Here is a 19,196-nt window from a genome sequence, read left to right on the forward strand (position 1 = left end):
TGGAAAAACCCAGAAAACCACTGTGTATATATCTGCGCATGCGCTTTGAAGAGCTAAAACATTGTGTATTTCTGAGCATGCGCACTCATGGTGAAAACTAGTCAAAATTCACTGTACGTCTAATTTTAGCTGCGCACGAATCTTCAAACGCTTGGCTTGGACACAACAATTGTTTGTTTGTTTGTTTATTTGTTGCTTAACGTCCAGCCGACTACGCAGAGCCATATCAGGACGAGGAAGGGGGGGATGAAGGGGGCCACTTGTCAAGCGATTCCTGTTTACAAATGCACTAACCCATTACTTGTGTCCCAGCAGGCTTTAGTAAAACTAAATTAATACCTACTGGAAGATTACCAGTTTCCAGTATGTTAAAATAGGCTTAACCTATCTACTGCTGGACTTACATCAGAACACTAACAGATTAAACTATACATGAATCGCGAGACAAGCGGCAAGAGAAGAGATTTTTGGATTTAAAATACAAGTGAATGAGCAAGAAGGCAGAAAAAAGAAAAGAATTCATGAAGAAAAAGAGAGCATGACAGGAAAGAGGAACCAAAAATCTACCTAACAGCAAACTAGAAAGCTCCTGCGGTTCCAAAAACAGGAGGGGCCTTTAATTTCATAACCGCAGTGCCCCACTGCGGGAGGACACAACAATGGCGCTCCAAGGAAAAGGAGAATTTTCACCGGTTCTTAACAAAATCTCCAGTCCAGTAACATTGGAATCATTTTATACCACCTATAGTTATCATCATGCATGGATCTGGAAAGGATATTGCTTAAATTGTGTCCACTTACAAGTTCTATAATGCACCTAAGTAATGAAACCTTGAACGCTGTGACATTTTTGTTGGCTGCAAGTTGTTCTTTGCTAATGGTGACTGCGGTGGGTGACATCAACTTATCAAGTAAAATCAATTTTTTAAATTACGGGGAATGATGGTGACAAAATAAGATAATTACTGCATTCTACTGATGTAGCAGTATCAACAAAATCACCATGAAGGAAAATAATATGACAGAAGTAGCACTTATTCCTGCTTGTTTTCGTTTTTTGTTCACAAAATGGCGGCCAAAACGTGGAATGACAGACCCCTGAATAGGGTCTAGAATTGTTTCTTGAATACTGTGAGACGATGTTGGATGTGTGATGGTCAGAGTGTCTCACTGGCCTGATTTTACGGCCTTGCTTCTGCTCAGTTAAGAACTGGTGTGATGGTAGTGCCGGTACCAGCCCCTCAACCACCCTATAGAAGAACGTCAGACGGAGTTGTTGACGTCGCTGTTGCAGAGGTTGGAGTCCAGTTTTCTCTAGGAGTCTGGTGACGCTGCCGGGGGTCGACGACCTGAAGTCGCCTGTGATAAACCTTGATGCTTTGCGTTGTACGCGTTCGATGCAGTCAATGTCTTTCTTCAGGTAGGGGTCCCAGACAACCGCCCCATACTCCAGGAGGGGACGCACAAGGGAGAGGTAGGCCTGCTGACGGCAACGAGGCGGGCAGCGTTGGAGGTTGCGGCGAAGGAAGCCAAGGGTGCAGTTAGCTTTTTTAGTGATAGAAGAAATGTGGGGGCTCCATTTCATGTCGTCTGAGAGGAGAATGCCAAGGTAGGGTGTGGATCTAACGTTTTGGAGGATGCTGTTGTCCAGTTGGTAGAAGAAGTCAGAGGATTTGTTTATACTGAGGATATAGTATTTAGAGGCGTTGAAGCGCATGCCCCAGGTAACCGCCCATTCTTCGAGGTGTCTGAGGTCTTGTTGCAGGGATTGGTGGTCCGTGAAGGAGTGTATTTCCCTATAGAGCAGCAGTCGTCGGCGAACAAGCGGACGTGGGACGATACAGAGGCTGGCAGGTCGTTAAAGCTGTGGTGTATTTATGACTTTCCGGGGCTAGGAGGTTGAAAAATTGGGACAAAATCATGTACAGATTTCTGTACAGCAAACACTACCCGAAACCCCACCTATACGGCGTGTATGACCTTGAGAGCTTCAGTCAACGCTTGAATTTTGCAGTGGTAACATCCGGTTTGCTCTCGCAGAGCTGAGCATATTTGTCAAGAAGGATCGAGCAGAAAAAATAAACGACTTGGCAGGGATTCGAACTCAAGGCCTCGGGGCCTCGAAATGTCGGGTCCGATGTTTGAACCGCTAGGCTACTTCACCAGTGTTGTCAAAGATAAAAAATTGATAATTTTATATCATTCTACGCTTCAATTACCATTCATGCGTTGCAAAAACGTAAAAATTGACATTAATATTTGCCTTTATTTGCAAACATGTTTTACGGAATCGCAGTACATGTTTACACCGTCATGCTACACGACATTCGCGCCATGCAAATAGCTGCGATATCTCTATTTACAACATGCAAGAAAATGACAAGAACAGTAATTGAATCTCTCCAAAGCTCTGTGCAGTTGAAACCAGACATCTAAGAAATGGTTATACATGTATTCACTTCTGAACAACGGGCGGATAGAGATATAAATCATGCTGCTTCAAGAATAACATAACATGAATTCATATCAATGTTTTTCCTGCTTTTTCTCAATTGGCGCAGTAGCCTAGTGGTTAGGACATGAGACACGAAGTCTCGAGGTCGAGAGTTCGAATCTTCGCCGGGGCGTTTATTTTTTCCCCTTGATCTCTCTTGAAGATAAAATATGATCAGTCTTGAGAGAGCAAACCGGATGTTATCCCTGCAAAATTCAAGCGTTGACTGAAGCTCTCAAGGTCATACACGCCGTATAGGTGGGGTTTCGGGTAGCGTTTGCTGTACAAAATTTCTTTACATGATTGTATATCTATTTTTCAACCTCGTAGCCCCGGAAAGTCATAAACAGACCACAGCTTTAATATGGACAAGGAAGAGTAGTGGGCCGAGCACCGTCCCCTGAGGGACGCCAGAGTCTACTGTAGTTGATTCGGATGAAGTACCCTCGAGTACTAGTTTTTTACGTACCGTATTTGAAGCACGTTTCTTCAAAATGTCGGGAACATATCCTCCCATTCTTCGGGTTGAAAAGCGTGTCAGCACGGTTGATTTGGTGAATAAGAGCAGCTCTCCATTCGGCATCCGCTTTTCTGTTTGGTATACCATGGAAAGTTATAAGTGTTGAACATCTTAGTGAGCTCACAGTGCATCCAGGCATACAACAATTTGCACCGGGCATCTTGAAATCATGGTTCACTTCTCTGGCATCTCTGTAAAGTTGGATGAAACTTAGTCTCAATCAAAAGGTACTTTACAAAATAGGAAGGAAGTGGAGACAGGGCACTGAATTTGAGCCAATCATGTAGTCCCTTTCAGCAGCTTCCGGTTTGTGTGGTTGCTGTTGCGACCCATCTCGTCATCGGCGCTTTTCCGGAAATGACCTGCGCTTTGTTGGAATTCCAACAATGGCCGCCATTCTAGAAATACCCGATTCTAGAAATGTACCGCGCCCCTTGTGAGAATTCTGCTCTTTCTTAGAATGCGATGTAAAATGATACAAGTCATGATGGCCTATGATGATCCTTGTGTTTTAAAGTGATCAATGCTTAGTCTTGAAAAAGCAGATGCATTGTATAACGCACCAAACCAACCGAATTACAAAAAGCAAAAACACTTTTGATAACTTCGGCGGGCTGTAACAACACAGTTCAACGACCCATCCCACTCGACCAAAATGCACCAATTTTACGTAATTTTTAACGTTTCAGATCTTACATTTTACAACAACGAAAACACAACAAGAGTGTTCCGATATAACTTTTCACTGGTAACTATCGATTTTAATAATGTTTTACTCAGTCTTAACTGGTTATATATTAAACTCACACAGTCTCTCTGGGCTGCAGAGACAGCATTACGTCCCTTTACTGAGTGGTAATCTAGGCTCTTGAAACGTAATGTGCGCTATATTGATGTGATTGACTGTTGCAAAAAGTTGATTCAAATTAAAGATGATTTCAGCCTGTTGTAACAAAATAACACTCTACTCTGAGAAAAAAAATCATTGTGTTTAAAATAGATCGAGACAGCAGCAACTAGCTAGCTGCATGGGCTGAGTGTCACTGAGAGAATTGTTACACAGTGTACCCCCACACCCCCAATTCAAGACCTCCCCTGTATAAGACCTTGCTTTTTCATATACCTTATTCATGACCTGTGAAAAGGGTATACTTTTTTGTGCCAGTCGAAGGGTTGCCATTTCTGGAACGAGGCAGCTCGTTTCCGGAAATGCGGCGCTTTGTTGGAAATCAAATTAGGTTTCGGGAAATCCCGATTATTCCAACTCTGCCCCGGATTCTTACTTTGCGCCCAACAGTTTCTCTGAACGAATCGACGCATTATATTTAGTGTACACGAGAGTAAAACGACAGTCATTGAATCTTTGAGTGATCACACACACTTGTGTGAAGCAACATCATGTAAGGTAAACGACACGGGGTGTGTGACGCCTAAAAGAAGGTATCAATCCGTGAAAAGCCGCCTGGTGGAAGTGGAACGCCGCTTGGTGAGTCCCGCACCGAGCAACTTGAATTCTCACTTCGGGTAGTCTTGGCTCTTGCTCGAGTTCAAATTCAAGTCAGAGACTATAACCATCTTATTTTTCGGCTGAGCGCATCTTTCGTCTTCGAACAGCGAATTATATCTTCTTTTTGAGTGTCAGTGAGGTGAGATGAAGCTTATGGAGTAGAGACTGAACTTTTGATGCTAAGATGTGCACTTTCGTCCATGTTAATCTCGTATGAACACTCCACAAGGAATATCCACCCTCATTTCCAAAGTACTGATGATCAACCTTAGGTACTGTACACTATTGTGGGGTCAAATTTGTTCAAAAATATGTTTTACCTACAGTGGAACCCCCCTTTTAAGACCTCCAACAATTTGAGAAAATCTGGTCTGAAAAGGAGGGAGTCTTAACGTTAGAGTAAATTTACAGAGGTTATGAACAACATGCATGCAAATAGACTGAGAAAACAGGGTCTTTATTTTATAAGAGAGGAAGTCTTAAATTGGGGGGGGTTCCACTTTAACACATTTGCATTTTTGCTTCCATTGTCATTCAAGGGACGTAACCACTCTGTCAAAATGTTGGGACCCATGTCGTCATCGGCACTGTATGGGAAATTATGAGGGGGGGGGGGGGGGGGGGGGGGGGGGCATGTTTCTTTATCTAAATCCATTCTGATTGTCCGCCTTTCTCGCCGAAGCATATTTGCTTGGCTGAATGCCACACATGAATTCAGGATTTCCAAAAGATTCTCCTGTCGAACCACCATTTTGGAAGGGGAAGTAAAGCTAGGGTTATTCAAATCGGGTAAAGGCAGTCACTAGGTTGGCGCAAGATTGAGTGGTATCGTACTTTCCTACTGGAAATCCACCCGAGTGTATTCCTTATATATATACAGGGAAAATGCTGACAGGGAATGCACCCACTTTTGGTCGACATAGACCCCTTCAGCGTTACTTTGGCAAGGAAGCATCAGTTCAGTCTGTGGTATATATATATATATCCCATGACCTCCCTTCTTTGTCTCTGTTACTTCAGTATGGGTATATATGTTGTATTTTTATAGCTCAATAAATACATCATGGACTCCAAAAAATATATGATAGTGCAGATTCCGATTTGGGCAAAGGACTACTTTCCTCCCGACCTTTGACCTCGCGCCGAACAATGTGACACATTTGTATGAAGTTCTAAAATCGTATTGCACGGCTCAGAAAACCATATCAGTTGCACGCAAAAATGAATCTCAGAACTGATCTGATGTATGAGATGCAATAAGCAAAAGTTTCTTTCATTATGAAAGCAATGCAGGTCGAAAAAAACGAACATTCAACTTACAAGATAACCAGATGCTAGCGAACCAAAACAAAAACACGAGTACCCTCCCCTTGCATCGTTAGCAGACGACTTTTGAGAATCTGTCGGTAGTGTGTTTTGGTGTGCGCCTTCAGCTATCAAACATCGGCTGTTTCACGTGTTTTGCGAGCAAGTCTACTCTTTTGCCTGGCTCTGCAGTAAGTCCACATATTTTTCCGTAATCCAGTCATATTCCTTCAAAATGCAATCAATCGGCGGTGACAGACGTGTCGGTCGCGTTTTCCTCTCACCCATACCAGTTTAAGTTCATCCATGCAAACACACTCGCAAAACAGTTTATCACGTAGATACATTTCAAATAGGGAGCAAATGGTTAAATCTAAACCTACATATTTGTTCCCTAAGATTTGCTTCTCTGTCAATAAGCCTAATTACACACGTTCGAGAAAAACAACGTGGAATCAATTCTGAATCGAGTAAGCCAAATGGGTCCCAAACCCGTTTCGCCCGGGCCGTTCTGCCGACCTGAAACGCAAAACAAATTCAACTAAATTAATTTCTATTCGACTTCATTACTTTCTTGCAACTTATGAACCTTTACTTAAAGCTTTTAAATGGTCTGAAAGTAGTGTTACCGCGTACTTATCGATGCACTCATTCGTTTTATTTTTTCAGCGACGGTCACTTAGTTTAAGGTTGCAAAAGGGCTAAGTCTCGCTGGCAACAGTTTTACCCTGCACAGATCGCAACAGTGCCGCTAGAAGTCTACACTTTGTGTTTGATGGTAGAATGGGATATACAGATTACAACACTCGTGGTTTTTTATATGGCTTGTATTTCAGTCAAGACCCAGCGGGAATATCAATCGAGAGCCACTCGCCAAAGGCTCGTGTCTCCCGATGATATTCATCCGCTGGGTCTTGACTGAAATACAAGCCATATAAAAAACCACTCGTGTTGTAACCTATACATATATTCAAATGCGAAAGCTGGGCCCAGGAAAGGGAATTAAATCGTTAATTTGTGTAACGATATCAGGTTTACCTAAAATCAGCTTTGGCATTCGATAGATCTCTTTGAGACTGAAACGTTGTTTTCTGGTCAAATTAAACTTTAAAGAGATAAAAAAATCATCGCTATGTTCTAGTGAAACAAAAATGAGGCTCCTGTGCGCATCAAAGCTGTTTAATTTACTTTAAATGGTGTAACGAAATCTAACGCTCATAATTTGTTGTGTGGTATACATGTACTGGGCCTGTCAAACTTTGTACAGGCTTGTTACTTTCTTGAAGTTACTCGCCATCCCTGGACATGCAAAATGCGGTTTAACAGGAAGACTTTCTCATTACTTTGACTTTGAAAACTAAAGAAAAGGATAGAAAGATATCATATTTTACCAATAGGGCTATTCTTCTTCTTCTCCTTAATTTTCTTGAGGAAATCCCTGTACAGGACAACTATCCTCATTTGGTTGGTGCTCCTAATTTCCCTGAGTGAAAGATAAAGTGGATAGTGTTCCTGTGCCTGTGGGAAATAATAACATGGGTGGGTTGGTAGCCAAGCTTGCTTTATTCCCCCCTCTGCTTCTTTCTCTCTGTAAACTTGTAGGGCTAGTTATTTTTCGGTAACTTAAATTACCCAGCAACCAAAATCACTTACAGAACAACAGGCCTGAACCTTTGATAGCACATAGGTTTAAGAGCTAGACTATTTTGGATCTACTTATGCGATTGAAAAGTTCCGAACACTCTAATGTACGAAATATACATTTCTGGAGCAAACAATACAAACATACCGCATTTAATTTAACAACTACAGGCTTGAACACATGGATCTCCGTTCTGCTTAAGCTTGCATTTTTCATGATCCGCTAACTTCCACTATTATTTTTAATAATCACTGAGATTCATCATTTGCTGCCCTACATGTCATGCCTTACGTCCAATTTCAGTCCCTGTGCTGAGAGGCTGGCCTACCACACAGTACTACCTAGCACAGCAACCGGGCCCGACGAAAACAATACAAACAGGACCTGAAGGATAGGGGGGGGGGGGGGGGGGGGGGGTGTCTATTACAGAGCTATGCCTCACATGACTAAGTTCAGTAAAATTGGCGATAATCAATGCAAACATAATTATATGTGCCTTGAATAAATAATGAGATATGTTGTATGTCCACCAGGTGAAGCCACCTAACATCAGGATGAAGAGGAAGCAGCCGTGGACTGTGGTAGTGAAGTTGGAGCACTATGCTGTTGAAGAATCATCACCAGCCTGTAGTGTGATGGAGACAACTCCAAGTGGTGAGTGTGTAACATGATATTGTGTGTGTGAAAGATGGAGAGCGGTGAGTGTGTAACGTGATATTGTGTGTGTGAAAGATGGAGAACCATGTTGTCGAAGAGTCACCATCAGCCTGTAGTGTGATAGTGAGAACTCCAAGCGGTGAGTGTGTAACATGTTATTGTGTGTGTGAAAGATGGAGCACCGTGTTGTTGAAGAGTCATCAGCCTGTAGTGTGATGGAAGGTTGTGTCAGACCTGTTTACCCTTACGATTTTGGCGTAATTTATTACGATTTTCTGCAAAAAATACGCCATTCCGCTATCCGTGTCAAGACTACGATTTTCGAAACATCCAGGTTACGTTTTCCGTCGCTGTCCGCTTCCGATCCAACATTTTAAAATCTTGTCCGTGTTCCGATCCGTAAATTTTAACCAACGCTCTTGCCGCTTGTCTCGCGATTCATGTATAGTTTAATCTGTTAGTGTTCTGATGTAAGTCCAGCAGTAGATAGGTTAAGCCTATTTTAACATACTGGAAACTGGTAATCTTCCAGTAGGTATTAATTTAGTTTTACTAAAGCCTGCTGGGACACAAGTAATGGGTTAGTGCATTTGTAAACAGGAATCGCTTGACAAGTGGCCCCCTTCATCCCCCCCTTCCTCGTCCTGATATGGCTCTGCGTAGTCGGCTGGACGTTAAGCAACAAATAAACAAACAAATCTTCCTAGCTTTAACGGTTAAGGCTCTGGGCGGAATGGGGTACACTCTCTGTTGCGACCCGAGATTGCCACCCGGGGTGGTTCAGGAGCGTTAAAAAGGTACCAGGGACATTATTTCGAGGTGGCCAGATAGCTGACCGTTTTCAGCGCATATTTTACTATCTAGAAACGACAATTAAAAAGATATCTCACAAGGGTGCTGGTAAGAGCTTCTCCACACCGGACTAATGGGATAAGGCCGAATATCCCCCCATCATATTTTCAACATTTTTGTTTTCATTTGGTGTGCATTTACTTGTTTATAATATTTAATTCATCATTTTGATGTTCCATAAATTACTCATCAAAATTACATTTTACTGTTAAAATTTGGATATCATCATCCAACCGGTTTTTGAAGGAGTTAACATTTTGTGCTTTTTTTTTTAAAAGGTACAAGTGCATTCCAAAGGGTGCAGTTCTGTTAATAAAAACATTCTTCCTCAAATTTGTTTTACAATCTCTCTATATATACTGTTCAAAAAAAGAAACGCATAGCTTGTAATATTTGGTTAATTTAGTTATATGGCTACAAGGATATCCACCAAACTGCAGAAAATGTTTATCTGGTCGTCGACCTTTCGTCCATTGCCACAAGTGAGCTCTGCACGTGACGCATGCGTTATCAGTGGCTACAATGTCAAAATTGCTCATTTGGCATGACCACTCGTCATGCTTCAGTGTAATCTCGTGAAACTCGGGGAATATTGAGCTCTCACTATGTCTTCCAAAACCCATAAAAGCGGATTGTTCGCCACAAAGAAATCAGACGACAATTCAGCGACGAAAGATGGCCCGATTGAGCAGAGAAGACCGCCAAATTGCATTGGGTCGTTTACAAGCAGGCCAAAGTCAAAGTGCAATCGCCAGGCACTTCCACGTGTCCCAGAGCACCATCAGTAGACTGTGGGTCAGGTTTCAAGCCACTGGCTCCGTTGCTGACTTGCCACGAGCGGGAAGACCAAGGGCGACAACTGCTGCTCACGACCGCTTCATACGGCTCCGCCACCTCCGGAATCGTTTCCTGTCGGCCTCATCTTCTGTCCAGGCTCTCCCCGGGCCACACCGATTATCGGACCAGACCGTGCGGAACCGCCTGCTTGAAGCTGGTTTGAGAGCTCGCAGACCTCACAGAGGAGCTGTCCTCACCCGCCGCCATCGCCAGAACCGAGTGCAGTGGGGCAACCAGCACCTTCGCTGGACCGTCCGGAATCACTGGAGACACGTGTGGTTCAGCGACGAGTCCTACTTCCTGCTCCAGCGACATGATGGTCGGAGGAGGGTCTACCGGAGAGTAAACGAACGTTACGCGCCCAACTGTGTGGATGAGGCACCCGTTCATGGTGGTGGAGGCGTCATGGTGTGGGGGGCGATCAATACCGCTGGAAGGAGCACCCTGGTGCACGTCCAAGGGCGCATAACTGCCCAGCGATACGTGGAGGAAATTCTGCGCCCACACGCCCTTCCTCTTCTGGCTGACCAGGATGCCATATTCCAGCAGGACAACGCTCGCCCGCACACAGCACGACTCACCACCCAGTTCCTCACCGACCACCATGTCCAGGTGCTTCCCTGGCCATCCATGTCGCCAGACATGAACCCGATAGAACACCTCTGGGATGAATTGGACAGACGTGTGCGCAGGCGAGAAGAAGCGCCGGCAAATCACCGCGATCTATTGCAGGCACTTCAGGAGGAGTGGGACACCATCCCACAGCAAGATATCCGGCATCTGATCCAGTCCATGCCCAGAAGGTGCCGGGCAGTTGTTGCTGCTCAAGGCAGTCACACCCCCTACTGACTTGACAGCCTCGGCACCCAATCGTATTGATTGACTGATTGATTTGAAGATGCAAATGAACTGTGTGTGCATTCAACTGTGTCCATACCAAATTTCAAACAAATAATCTAAATATTGGATTTTCTGTTAATTTTTTCGAAAAATAAAACAAATTTGGCAAGTAGCAACTATGCGTTTCTTTTTTTGAACAGTATATATATATACGACTAGTGTCTGTGTGTCTGTCTGTGAGCGATGCACGGCCAAAGTTCTCGATGGATCTGCTTCAAATTTGGTGGGCTTATTCAGAGAGACCCCGGACACAACCTGGTCGATGAGATATTTCAACACGTACTCTCAGCTCGCAGCGCTGAACCGATTTTGGTTTTTTTGTTCATCTTCCCAGATCCATTCCCAGTAACTCTTACTAATATTCTCCAGTGTTTTCGCGTTTATCTCCCTTCCTTTGTGTGGCGTAAATCCATATTCCCGTTACTATTTTTAGAAGGTCACTGTCCACAACGCTTTGATCCATATTTCCGTTACTATTTTTAGAAGGTCACTGTCCACAACGCTTTCCTCTACTTCTTCGCCGGGTACCCGGCGAAGCCGTCGTACGGTGCGCCACTCACCCGGCGAAGCCTGGTAGCCGGGTATTCGGCTCTACTTCTTCCCGGCGAAGCGGGTATTCATATAGTGTTCAATATAAATCTTGTCAATGTCATTTCTGGTCTTATCAATATATATATATCATAATCAGCAAAGCTGAGCAAGTTTTCCCTTTCCACCTCCAGTCTCTCAATATAAATGTCAATTCTTTTAAATCCTTTAATAGGCGTGTCGCTCTTTCAACTCTATCCAAGGCAAAAGATTGCCGTTTTAAAAATGGGGACCATACCTAATTATGTCACGTTTCAATACAGTAAAACCTGCGAGCAAAGGACGCTCTTGGGGAGCCTTGCCACTGTCCTTTGTAGCAAGGTGTCCTTTCTTATGAATATGAATGCGCCAACATTTTTTGGGAAAAAAAACCCCAACAGTCACTGATTCTTTTTTGCCACAGTGATTATTAAAACTCAAAGTTTTGAAGCCCTCAAGTTTTTTTGTTTTTTGTTTTTTTGTTCAAAGAAAGGGAGGGAGAGAGAGAGAGAGAGAGAGAGAGAGAGAGAGAGAGAGAGAGAGAAAGGGAGAGAGAGACAGAGAGGGGGAGAGAGGGAGAGAGGGAGAGAGAGAGGGAGAGAGGGAGGGAGAGAGAGAGAGAGAAGAGAGAGAGAGAGAGAGAGAGAGAGAGAGATAGGTGCAATCGGTTTCTTATCTGAAGCAATGGGCCATTCATGATTCACTGGAAGATTCTTTGATCGAGCTGTTGAAAACCACTCGAAGAGTTCTTTGTTCAACTCATCATAGGTTTGTTTTTCTTCTCTTAACACATTTTGCCGTCGATCTGGCACCGGAGTCCCACTGACTGAGAATTGGTGTTCGATCAGCTTTTATGTTGGAAATTTGAGTTTTTCCGCAATTCAGCTCATCAGCAACTTTTCGAACGGTCTTTATGACATCGACTCTCTCTTCTAAAGTCAAACATTTTCGTTTTGGCATGATGAGACGAAGACGAAGGATGAGACGAAGATGCATCACAGTACAGAAAGTAGAAACCCGAAATGTTTGTGAGTTCACGGCATCGACCAATGAGCGTGCACCATACAAAAATCAACTTCTTTCAAGTGCTGTCATTGGCTTACAAAATTAGCTTCTCGCGCGTTCACATCGCCAGCGAGATTGTATTTGCAGAACCAAGATGGCGGACCAGCGTCTGCTAAAAGCTGTCTGCTTCAAGGGTTTGTCCGTTGTTGACAAGTAACGAACCCCATCGGGACCAAAAAAGGGTGTCCGCGTCCGCGCCTTTGAGGTGTTCGCTCTTTTAAGGTGTTTTTGAGAGTAAAATACATCCGTCCTCACTTGAATTGTCCGTTATGCAAAGGTCAGGTGTCCGCCGAAATAAGGGTCCGCTAGATGCATGTTTTACTGTATATCACAAAAGGTGATTCTGAACGGTTAGTTACTACTAACTGCCTAACCACTACTAACTAACGATCCACTCTCGCAGTCATACAAATAGATAGAATCAACAAAAGTATAAGTTTCAGACGCCTGTTTATATATTATCACGCCACCTCCCTCGAGACTTCACTCCAAAACTAAGATGTTTTTACGTTCAAAACGTAAACAAGTGGTCACTGACAAAAATGCCAGTTAAAGTTTAGAAAATGATAACACGCTGATCCCGTGTATAGCTAGAAAAGATAGCTGATCTGCCCAAAAGCGCTGGTTAAAGCAGGTGTCATACACCCCACGTTGTCACCACTCAAATGAAATCACTAATACACAAGATGACAAGGTGGTATACAGGGTGCAATGACATGGTGCACTTAGCTTTTTGCCACTGAGTGGGCGACCCGTGAATAGTCTATCTCCACAACTGCTCCGTTGAATGAAGTGCCGGCTGGCGTGGAAACGAAGCAGGTATTAGTGGAAATATCAGTCGCTGAAGATCCTCCCCGTAGTCTACCAGGAAAATAGCAGATGTGTAGATTGGCAGGATGACGACAGCGACAGCAACCACTAGTACACCAGAACACCAGGTTACAGCATACCCGCAAATACGTAGGGTAAGAAGTAGGTAGAACCGTACCGTACCGTAGAAACGTAGAAATAGAAAGGCTGCAACAAAAAGCATTGGTGCACTAAACATGCCACGCAACCCTTCAACCTCCACCTTCAAACATGTCACTTTTACATATTTCATAGAGCACGTGGGCCTGCACAAACGAACTTTTAAAACAACAAATCAGCCATTTTCCTTCCTTCTCTCCATATCTGCAAAAACCATATACAGATTATTATTTTAGCGTCACAAAGAGCAAATTATGCGCTAACCTGGAAAGAACAACAAGAGAGTATTTCATTCCACAAACACAGACTCGTCAACAGCGTTAAATAATGATTTATTACCTCAACAGCCTTATGCTCTCCTTTAAGCGAATCCGCTTCCTTTTGAATGGCTCCCGTCCGTCCCCTTCTTGCTGAATTACTTTATGCGTGGGATAAAAAAAAAACGCTCAGCCAAGAATCAAAAACCTGGCAACCTTGTTGCCAGCACAGATGAAACAGCGTAAAGTTTTCTCTCCTTTGTAGTTCCGTAAAGCCCTACTGTACTACGCGGAACGGCACGCTGACTTAAAACAATATATCACCAAGTGTAGAAGACCATCTAACTTTAGGATGGAGGAAAACGATCCTTCTCTGTCGCTGCTCTGTGTTCAAGTGTCCTTTTCATGTCTTCCCCAAACAACCTTGAAGACATCACGTGACTCCACGTGTCCCGTATCCAGTTCAGTCACAGTACCTCGTAGCCACAGTGGATTTCGCCAAGCAAGCAAAATCACGCACGTGGAACCCCTGTATCAACATATCACCCTTCGCATGCTAGCCAGGCGTGGAAGAAAACGTATTTCCCTTGCTGAGCTCGGTCAGCGGAAAATAGCCCGTTCAAGTACAGGCGCTTTTCATCGCAATTTAAAAAAGGCACCCCACAGAGTGTTTCTTTCTCGATCCAAGTCACTAAATCGTGACAAATTACCATATTCCAAATGCGACCAACTTAACGATTTATACAATTTAAAAAAATAATCTTTATCCAATTAATCGAAACTCCTTATCATATAAATAGAGAATACTACATGGCTTGCTGTGTCGTACCAGATTTACACGTGTTGTTTTTTTAAATATTGAACTGCAAGCGAAAGCGAGCTGTTCACTATTTGAAAAAGCAACGAGTGTAAATCTGGTACGACACAGCAAGCTATGTAGTATTCTGTTTATCCTACATACTGTACTTATGTGTATTTTACTGAAAATGTCCTGCAGTCGAGGCAGCTAAAATGAAGACGCTTGTTTTGGAACCTCGATCTCTTCTAAAGCCTCGTGCAATCTATTATGTCAAAGTAAAGAAACGTCACTGTGAAAGTGTGGCGTGACGTGTTAGTTCTAAAAATGCATAGACTTTCCTAGTTTTCACCCAACAGTCAGCTTGCCTTCTTAGCTTTGTCGTTAGTGAAATGCGCTAGAGATCACGAGGTCGCCGGTTCGAGCCTTGCCATTGTCAGTACATGTATATTTTTCTTCAAAAATGGGTTTATAGGTGTTATTTCTGAATTCACAAGTAAAATCACTATGTTTTATGTTCTATTTTGTTTCTTAATTCAAGTGGACAGATGGTCGTATTCCATGCCAAATCTGAGATTGTGAGCCGAGCTATTGTGTACTTTTTAAATGACATTTCTTTCTGTCTTTCTCTTCTTTTCTTTCAGGAAGAGAATCTTTCTGTTTTGGGGAGTTGTGAATTTCTATCTTTCAGGATTGCTGTCTTTTATACCTTCAGAAAAGGTATGTAAAAATTTTATCACAAACCGGCACGGTTGGCCTAGTGGTAAGGCGTCCGCCCCGTGATCGGGAGGTCGTGGGTTCGAACCCCGGCCGGGTCATACCTAAGACTTTAAAATTGGCAATCTAGTGGCTGCTCCACCTGGCGTCTGGCATTATGGGGTTAGTGCTAGGACTGGTTGGTCCGGTGTCAGAATAATGTGACTGGGTGAGACATGAAGCCTGTGCTGCGACTTCTGTCTTGTGCGTGACGCACGTTATATGTCAAAGCAGCACCTCCCTGATATGGCCTTTCGTGGTCGGCTGGGCGATAAGCAAGCAAACAAACAGTGGAAACCTGATTTTCTTAGATTTTTAAAGGGTCTTAAATAAAATGATTTCTTGAGAAGCCAGTGGTTGCATTTACGACATTTAATTTGATTCATCAGCTATGTCCACTATGCACAGGGATTACCCACACTGTTCATTTCTGGTATGTGACCAAGTGGACAGATGGCCGTATTCATGCAAAGACCGGCAAAATCTGAGATGGTGAGCCGAACTGTTTTCCTGAGAAGTTGTGTGCCTTTAAGTGACATCTTTTTCTGTCTTTCCTCAACCTCTCTTCTTTTCTTTCAGGAAGAGAATCTCTCTGTCTTTGGGAGTTGTGAATTTCTATCGTTCAGGAATGCTGTCTTACATACCTTCAGAAAAGGTATGTAAACATTTTCATCACGAGACTTACAAAAGATTTTTGAATTTTCTGTTACAGCACCAGCAGGTGAAGATTTTAAGACGGACAAAACAGTCAACGTGCAGATGGAGCGTACTTCGGAAATACCAACATCGTCCAGTGCTGACAGCAACGTTGTTTGGCTGAAACAAGAGGCAGCTGAAATACTAACATCATCCAGTGCTCAAAGCGACGTTGTTAGACTGAAACAAGAGGCAGCTGAAATAACAACATTGTCCAGTGAAGTTATTAGGCATAAACAAGGGGCATCAGAAATTCCAATTGATTTTGGAACCATTGCAGACACAGCTTCATTTTCAGAACAAGATTGGGGTACATGTTCAATTGATATCAAGCTTGAAAAAGACGGTGTGGGGGAGGGTGGAGCAAGGCCAGTGATGGAGGTCTCCAACAAGTGCAAAGAGAAGTGTACATGCAATGCGGGGCAGGACTTCAACACTGAGGCATTCTTAGCTGTGACCGAGACCAGCAGTTCTGCAAACAATCACATGTTGACAAGAGAAAGACCACATGCCTGCCTTAAATGTACAACAATATTTGGTCAAAAGGGGGGTGTAAACAAACACATGTTGACACATACAGGAGAAAAGCCACATGCCTGTCCTCATTGTTTAAAGAAGTTTGCTTTAAAAAAAGATTTGAAGAACCACATGTTGACACATACAGGAGAAAAGCCACACGCCTGTCCTCATTGTTTAAAGAAGTTTGCTTTAAAAAGAAATTTGAAGACCCACATGTTGACACATACAGGAGAAAAGCCACACGCCTGTCCTTGTTGTTCAAAGAATTTTGCTCAGAAAGGGAATTTAAAGACTCACATGTTGACACATACAGGAGAAAAGCCACACGCCTGTCCTTGTTGTTCAAAGAAATTTCTTCGGAAAGAACATTTGAAGACCCACATGTTGACACATTCAGGAGAAAAGCCACACGCCTGTCCTTCTTGCAAAGTGAAATTTGCTCAGAAAGAGGTTTTGAAGACCCACATGTTGACACATACAGGAGAAAAGCCACACGCCTGTCCTTCTTGCAAAGTGAAATTTGCTCGGAAAGGGGATTTGAAGACCCACATGTTGACACATACAGGAGAAAAGCCATACGCCTGTCCTTCTTGCAAAGTGAAAATTGCTCGGAAAGGGGATTTGAAGACCCACATGTTGACACATACAGGAGAAAAGCCACACACCTGTGCTCGTTGTTCAAAGAAATTTGCTCTTAAAAAGGCTTTGAAGACCCACATGTTGACACATCTGGGAGAAAAGCCACACACCTGTCCTCATTGTTCAAAGAAATTTGCTCTTAAAGGGCGTTTAAAGACCCACATGTTAACACATCTCGGAGAAAAGCCACATGCCTGTCCTCATTGTTTAAAGAAATTTGCTCAGAAAAGGTATTTGAAGACCCACATGTTGACACACACAGGCGAAAAGCCTGTCCTTTTTGCAAAGTGAAATTTGCTCAAAAAATGGATTTGAAGACCCACATGTTGACACATACAGGAGAAAAGCCACACGCCTGTCCTCGTTCTTCAAAGAAATTTGCTCAGAAGGGGAATTTGAAAACCCACATGTTAACACATTCAGGAGAAAAGCCTTAATTGCACAGCAAAATATTCTCATAAAAACAGTTCGAAAATCCACATGTTAACACATACAGGAGAAAAGCCACACGCCTGGCCTCTTTGTTCAAACAAATTTGCTCAAAAAGGGGATTTGAAAACCCATATGTTGACACATACAGGAGAAAAGCCACATGTCTGACCTTATTGTAAAGTGAAATTTGCTCGGAAAAGGAATTTAAATACCCACGTGTTAAAACATAAAGGAGAAAAGCCACATGCCTGCCCTCATTGTGGGGTCCTGATTTGGCCTATTATGGTCCGCTGAACCCGAAAAGCAACAGCTAACTGCCCTCATTGTACATAGAAATCTGAGCGGCGATCACGTGATCTGTGTAAAGGAAATTAGTTATCCGAAAAGTGATCCAAGTGAACGTAGAACGTTGGAATAAAATGACATTGATCTAAACGGGTTGGTGGGAACTGGGCCTGTATGTAAAATTGTGGCGCTGCGAATCGTTACAAAGCTTACACATGTATTCGGAAAAAAGAAAGGTAGTTTGAGTTTGTTTTTCGCCGTCTTTTTATTGAAAACAATGTTTTACAAAGAAATCATGCATTGCTTTCAACCGGCTGGGCGTTAAGCAAACAAACAAACAAACAAATTGCTTCCAACAGTTATTTCTGATGCAATGGTGTGTGTGTGTATTTATACATGACGCGAGAGCGTCAAATAATTGACATTAATGATATCATTAATGTCGTAATTTACATTACTTCAGAAACTAAGTTAGATGCGCAGTATTTCCTGTGGTAATAGAAATTGATCTGGGCCCGTATGCATGAGGAGGAAGTCAGCAACACTGGAAGTAGAGGCCTCTTTCGAAAGTGGGAACTCCCGAAGTTTAACTTTCCAACTGTTCACAATGCATGAACGCCGGAGTGGTGACTTCAAGAGTATTCGGTCAAGGTCGCAAAAATTGGGGGAATCCTAACTAGTACGCATGCGTTTGTGAACGGTAAGCTTGCCACCAGAAGAAACAAATCTCATCGAGAGTTCAAAAAGGCGAACGTTGAGCGCGCTGAAGTACTAACAGCGTTATTGCTGTTGTTTTTTGAATGGTTAAACGAAAGGTTCAAACTTGTGATAATTGTCTTGGAATCGAATGACTGCCTATGACAAATGACTTTGTTGGCCTGAATGTTAGGAGAAGAATAAATTATTAACTTTTTTTTTCTCTTTTCTTGTTGATCTCAGTTGCATGCAGGCAGCTTCAATCCTTTTTGTTTTTGCGGGGAGTATCCCTTTTCATTGATCTTTATTTTTCTTTCTTTTTTCTGCTTTTTGGCTCACGTAAGTGTAGCCTATGCGATGCTAAACTTTGTCTGTCTGTGCGTGCGTATGTATGTGTGTATGTCTGTGGTAGAAACTTTAACATTTGACTAAACACCGAAATACTCATTTCACCTGTTTATTTTTCAAGCAGAAGCAATGATCAACATTGTGTTGGCATGTGTGTAGTTAAAGCGTGTATCCAAAGAAAACGGGTGGTGGGGGGGTTTGAAGGGGTACAAGCAGTTGACTGGTTTGTGTCGTGTGTGGTATGTAGACCAGAGGTGCGTTGCATAGAGCGTTTCGATCTGTTCGCGAAGAGACAAACAGTTTTCATGTTGTAGGAAACGCTATGTTCGCGGCGAACTGTTCGCGGCGAACTCAATTCTACCCTCTCTACCTATTTTCAAGTAAATGGACCCATCTCTTCGCTGACAGCCGAGTCAATGCATGCATATTGGGGGCGATCATCCGAACAGTCGCTTTG

At 43.1% G+C, this 19,196-nt stretch overlaps 2 protein-coding genes across 3 annotated transcripts in view; one reads left to right on the top strand and one right to left on the bottom strand.

Annotated features, from left to right (window-relative positions):
* The window catches only part of LOC138951389 (zinc finger protein 107-like), a 45,961-nt gene extending 42,733 nt beyond the window's left edge, over positions 1 to 3,228 (bottom strand). Inside the window, exon 1 of the mRNA XM_070323000.1 lies at positions 2,964 to 3,228. Within this exon, the coding sequence (XP_070179101.1) occupies positions 2,964 to 3,174 (211 nt within the window). The 5' untranslated portion in view covers positions 3,175 to 3,228. The remainder of the gene's footprint in view (positions 1 to 2,963) is intronic.
* Positions 3,229 to 4,185: 957 nt separating this feature from the next.
* Positions 4,186 to 18,608, top strand: LOC138949720 (gastrula zinc finger protein XlCGF57.1-like). 2 transcript variants are annotated; one of them, XM_070321515.1, is made up of 3 exons: positions 4,186 to 4,500; positions 8,002 to 8,122; positions 15,837 to 18,608. In XM_070321515.1, the coding sequence occupies exons 2-3, from the start codon at positions 8,023 to 8,025 to the stop codon at positions 17,267 to 17,269; spliced, it is 1,533 nt and encodes a 510-aa protein (XP_070177616.1). In that variant the 5' UTR covers positions 4,186 to 4,500; positions 8,002 to 8,022; the 3' UTR covers positions 17,270 to 18,608. The 2 variants fall into 2 exon arrangements, with proteins under 2 accessions (XP_070177616.1, XP_070177617.1); XM_070321516.1 differs by lacking the exon at positions 4,186 to 4,500 and adding an exon at positions 4,525 to 4,660.
* The last annotated feature ends 588 nt before the right edge of the window (positions 18,609 to 19,196 follow it).

Source organism: Littorina saxatilis, linkage group LG16, assembly GCF_037325665.1.
Source record: "Littorina saxatilis isolate snail1 linkage group LG16, US_GU_Lsax_2.0, whole genome shotgun sequence".
In the NCBI taxonomy this organism is placed as follows: Eukaryota; Metazoa; Mollusca; class Gastropoda; order Littorinimorpha; family Littorinidae; genus Littorina; species Littorina saxatilis.

Excerpts from the sequence above, each read along its gene's own strand:
- LOC138949720 (XM_070321515.1), top strand. The coding sequence starts at position 8,023 with ATGAAGAGGAAGCAGCCGTGGACTGTGGTAGTGAAGTTGGAGCACTAT. Across the intron at positions 8,123-15,836 it reads GATGGAGACAACTCCAAGTG|CACCAGCAGGTGAAGATTTT; the intron begins GTGAGTGTGTAA and ends TTTCTGTTACAG.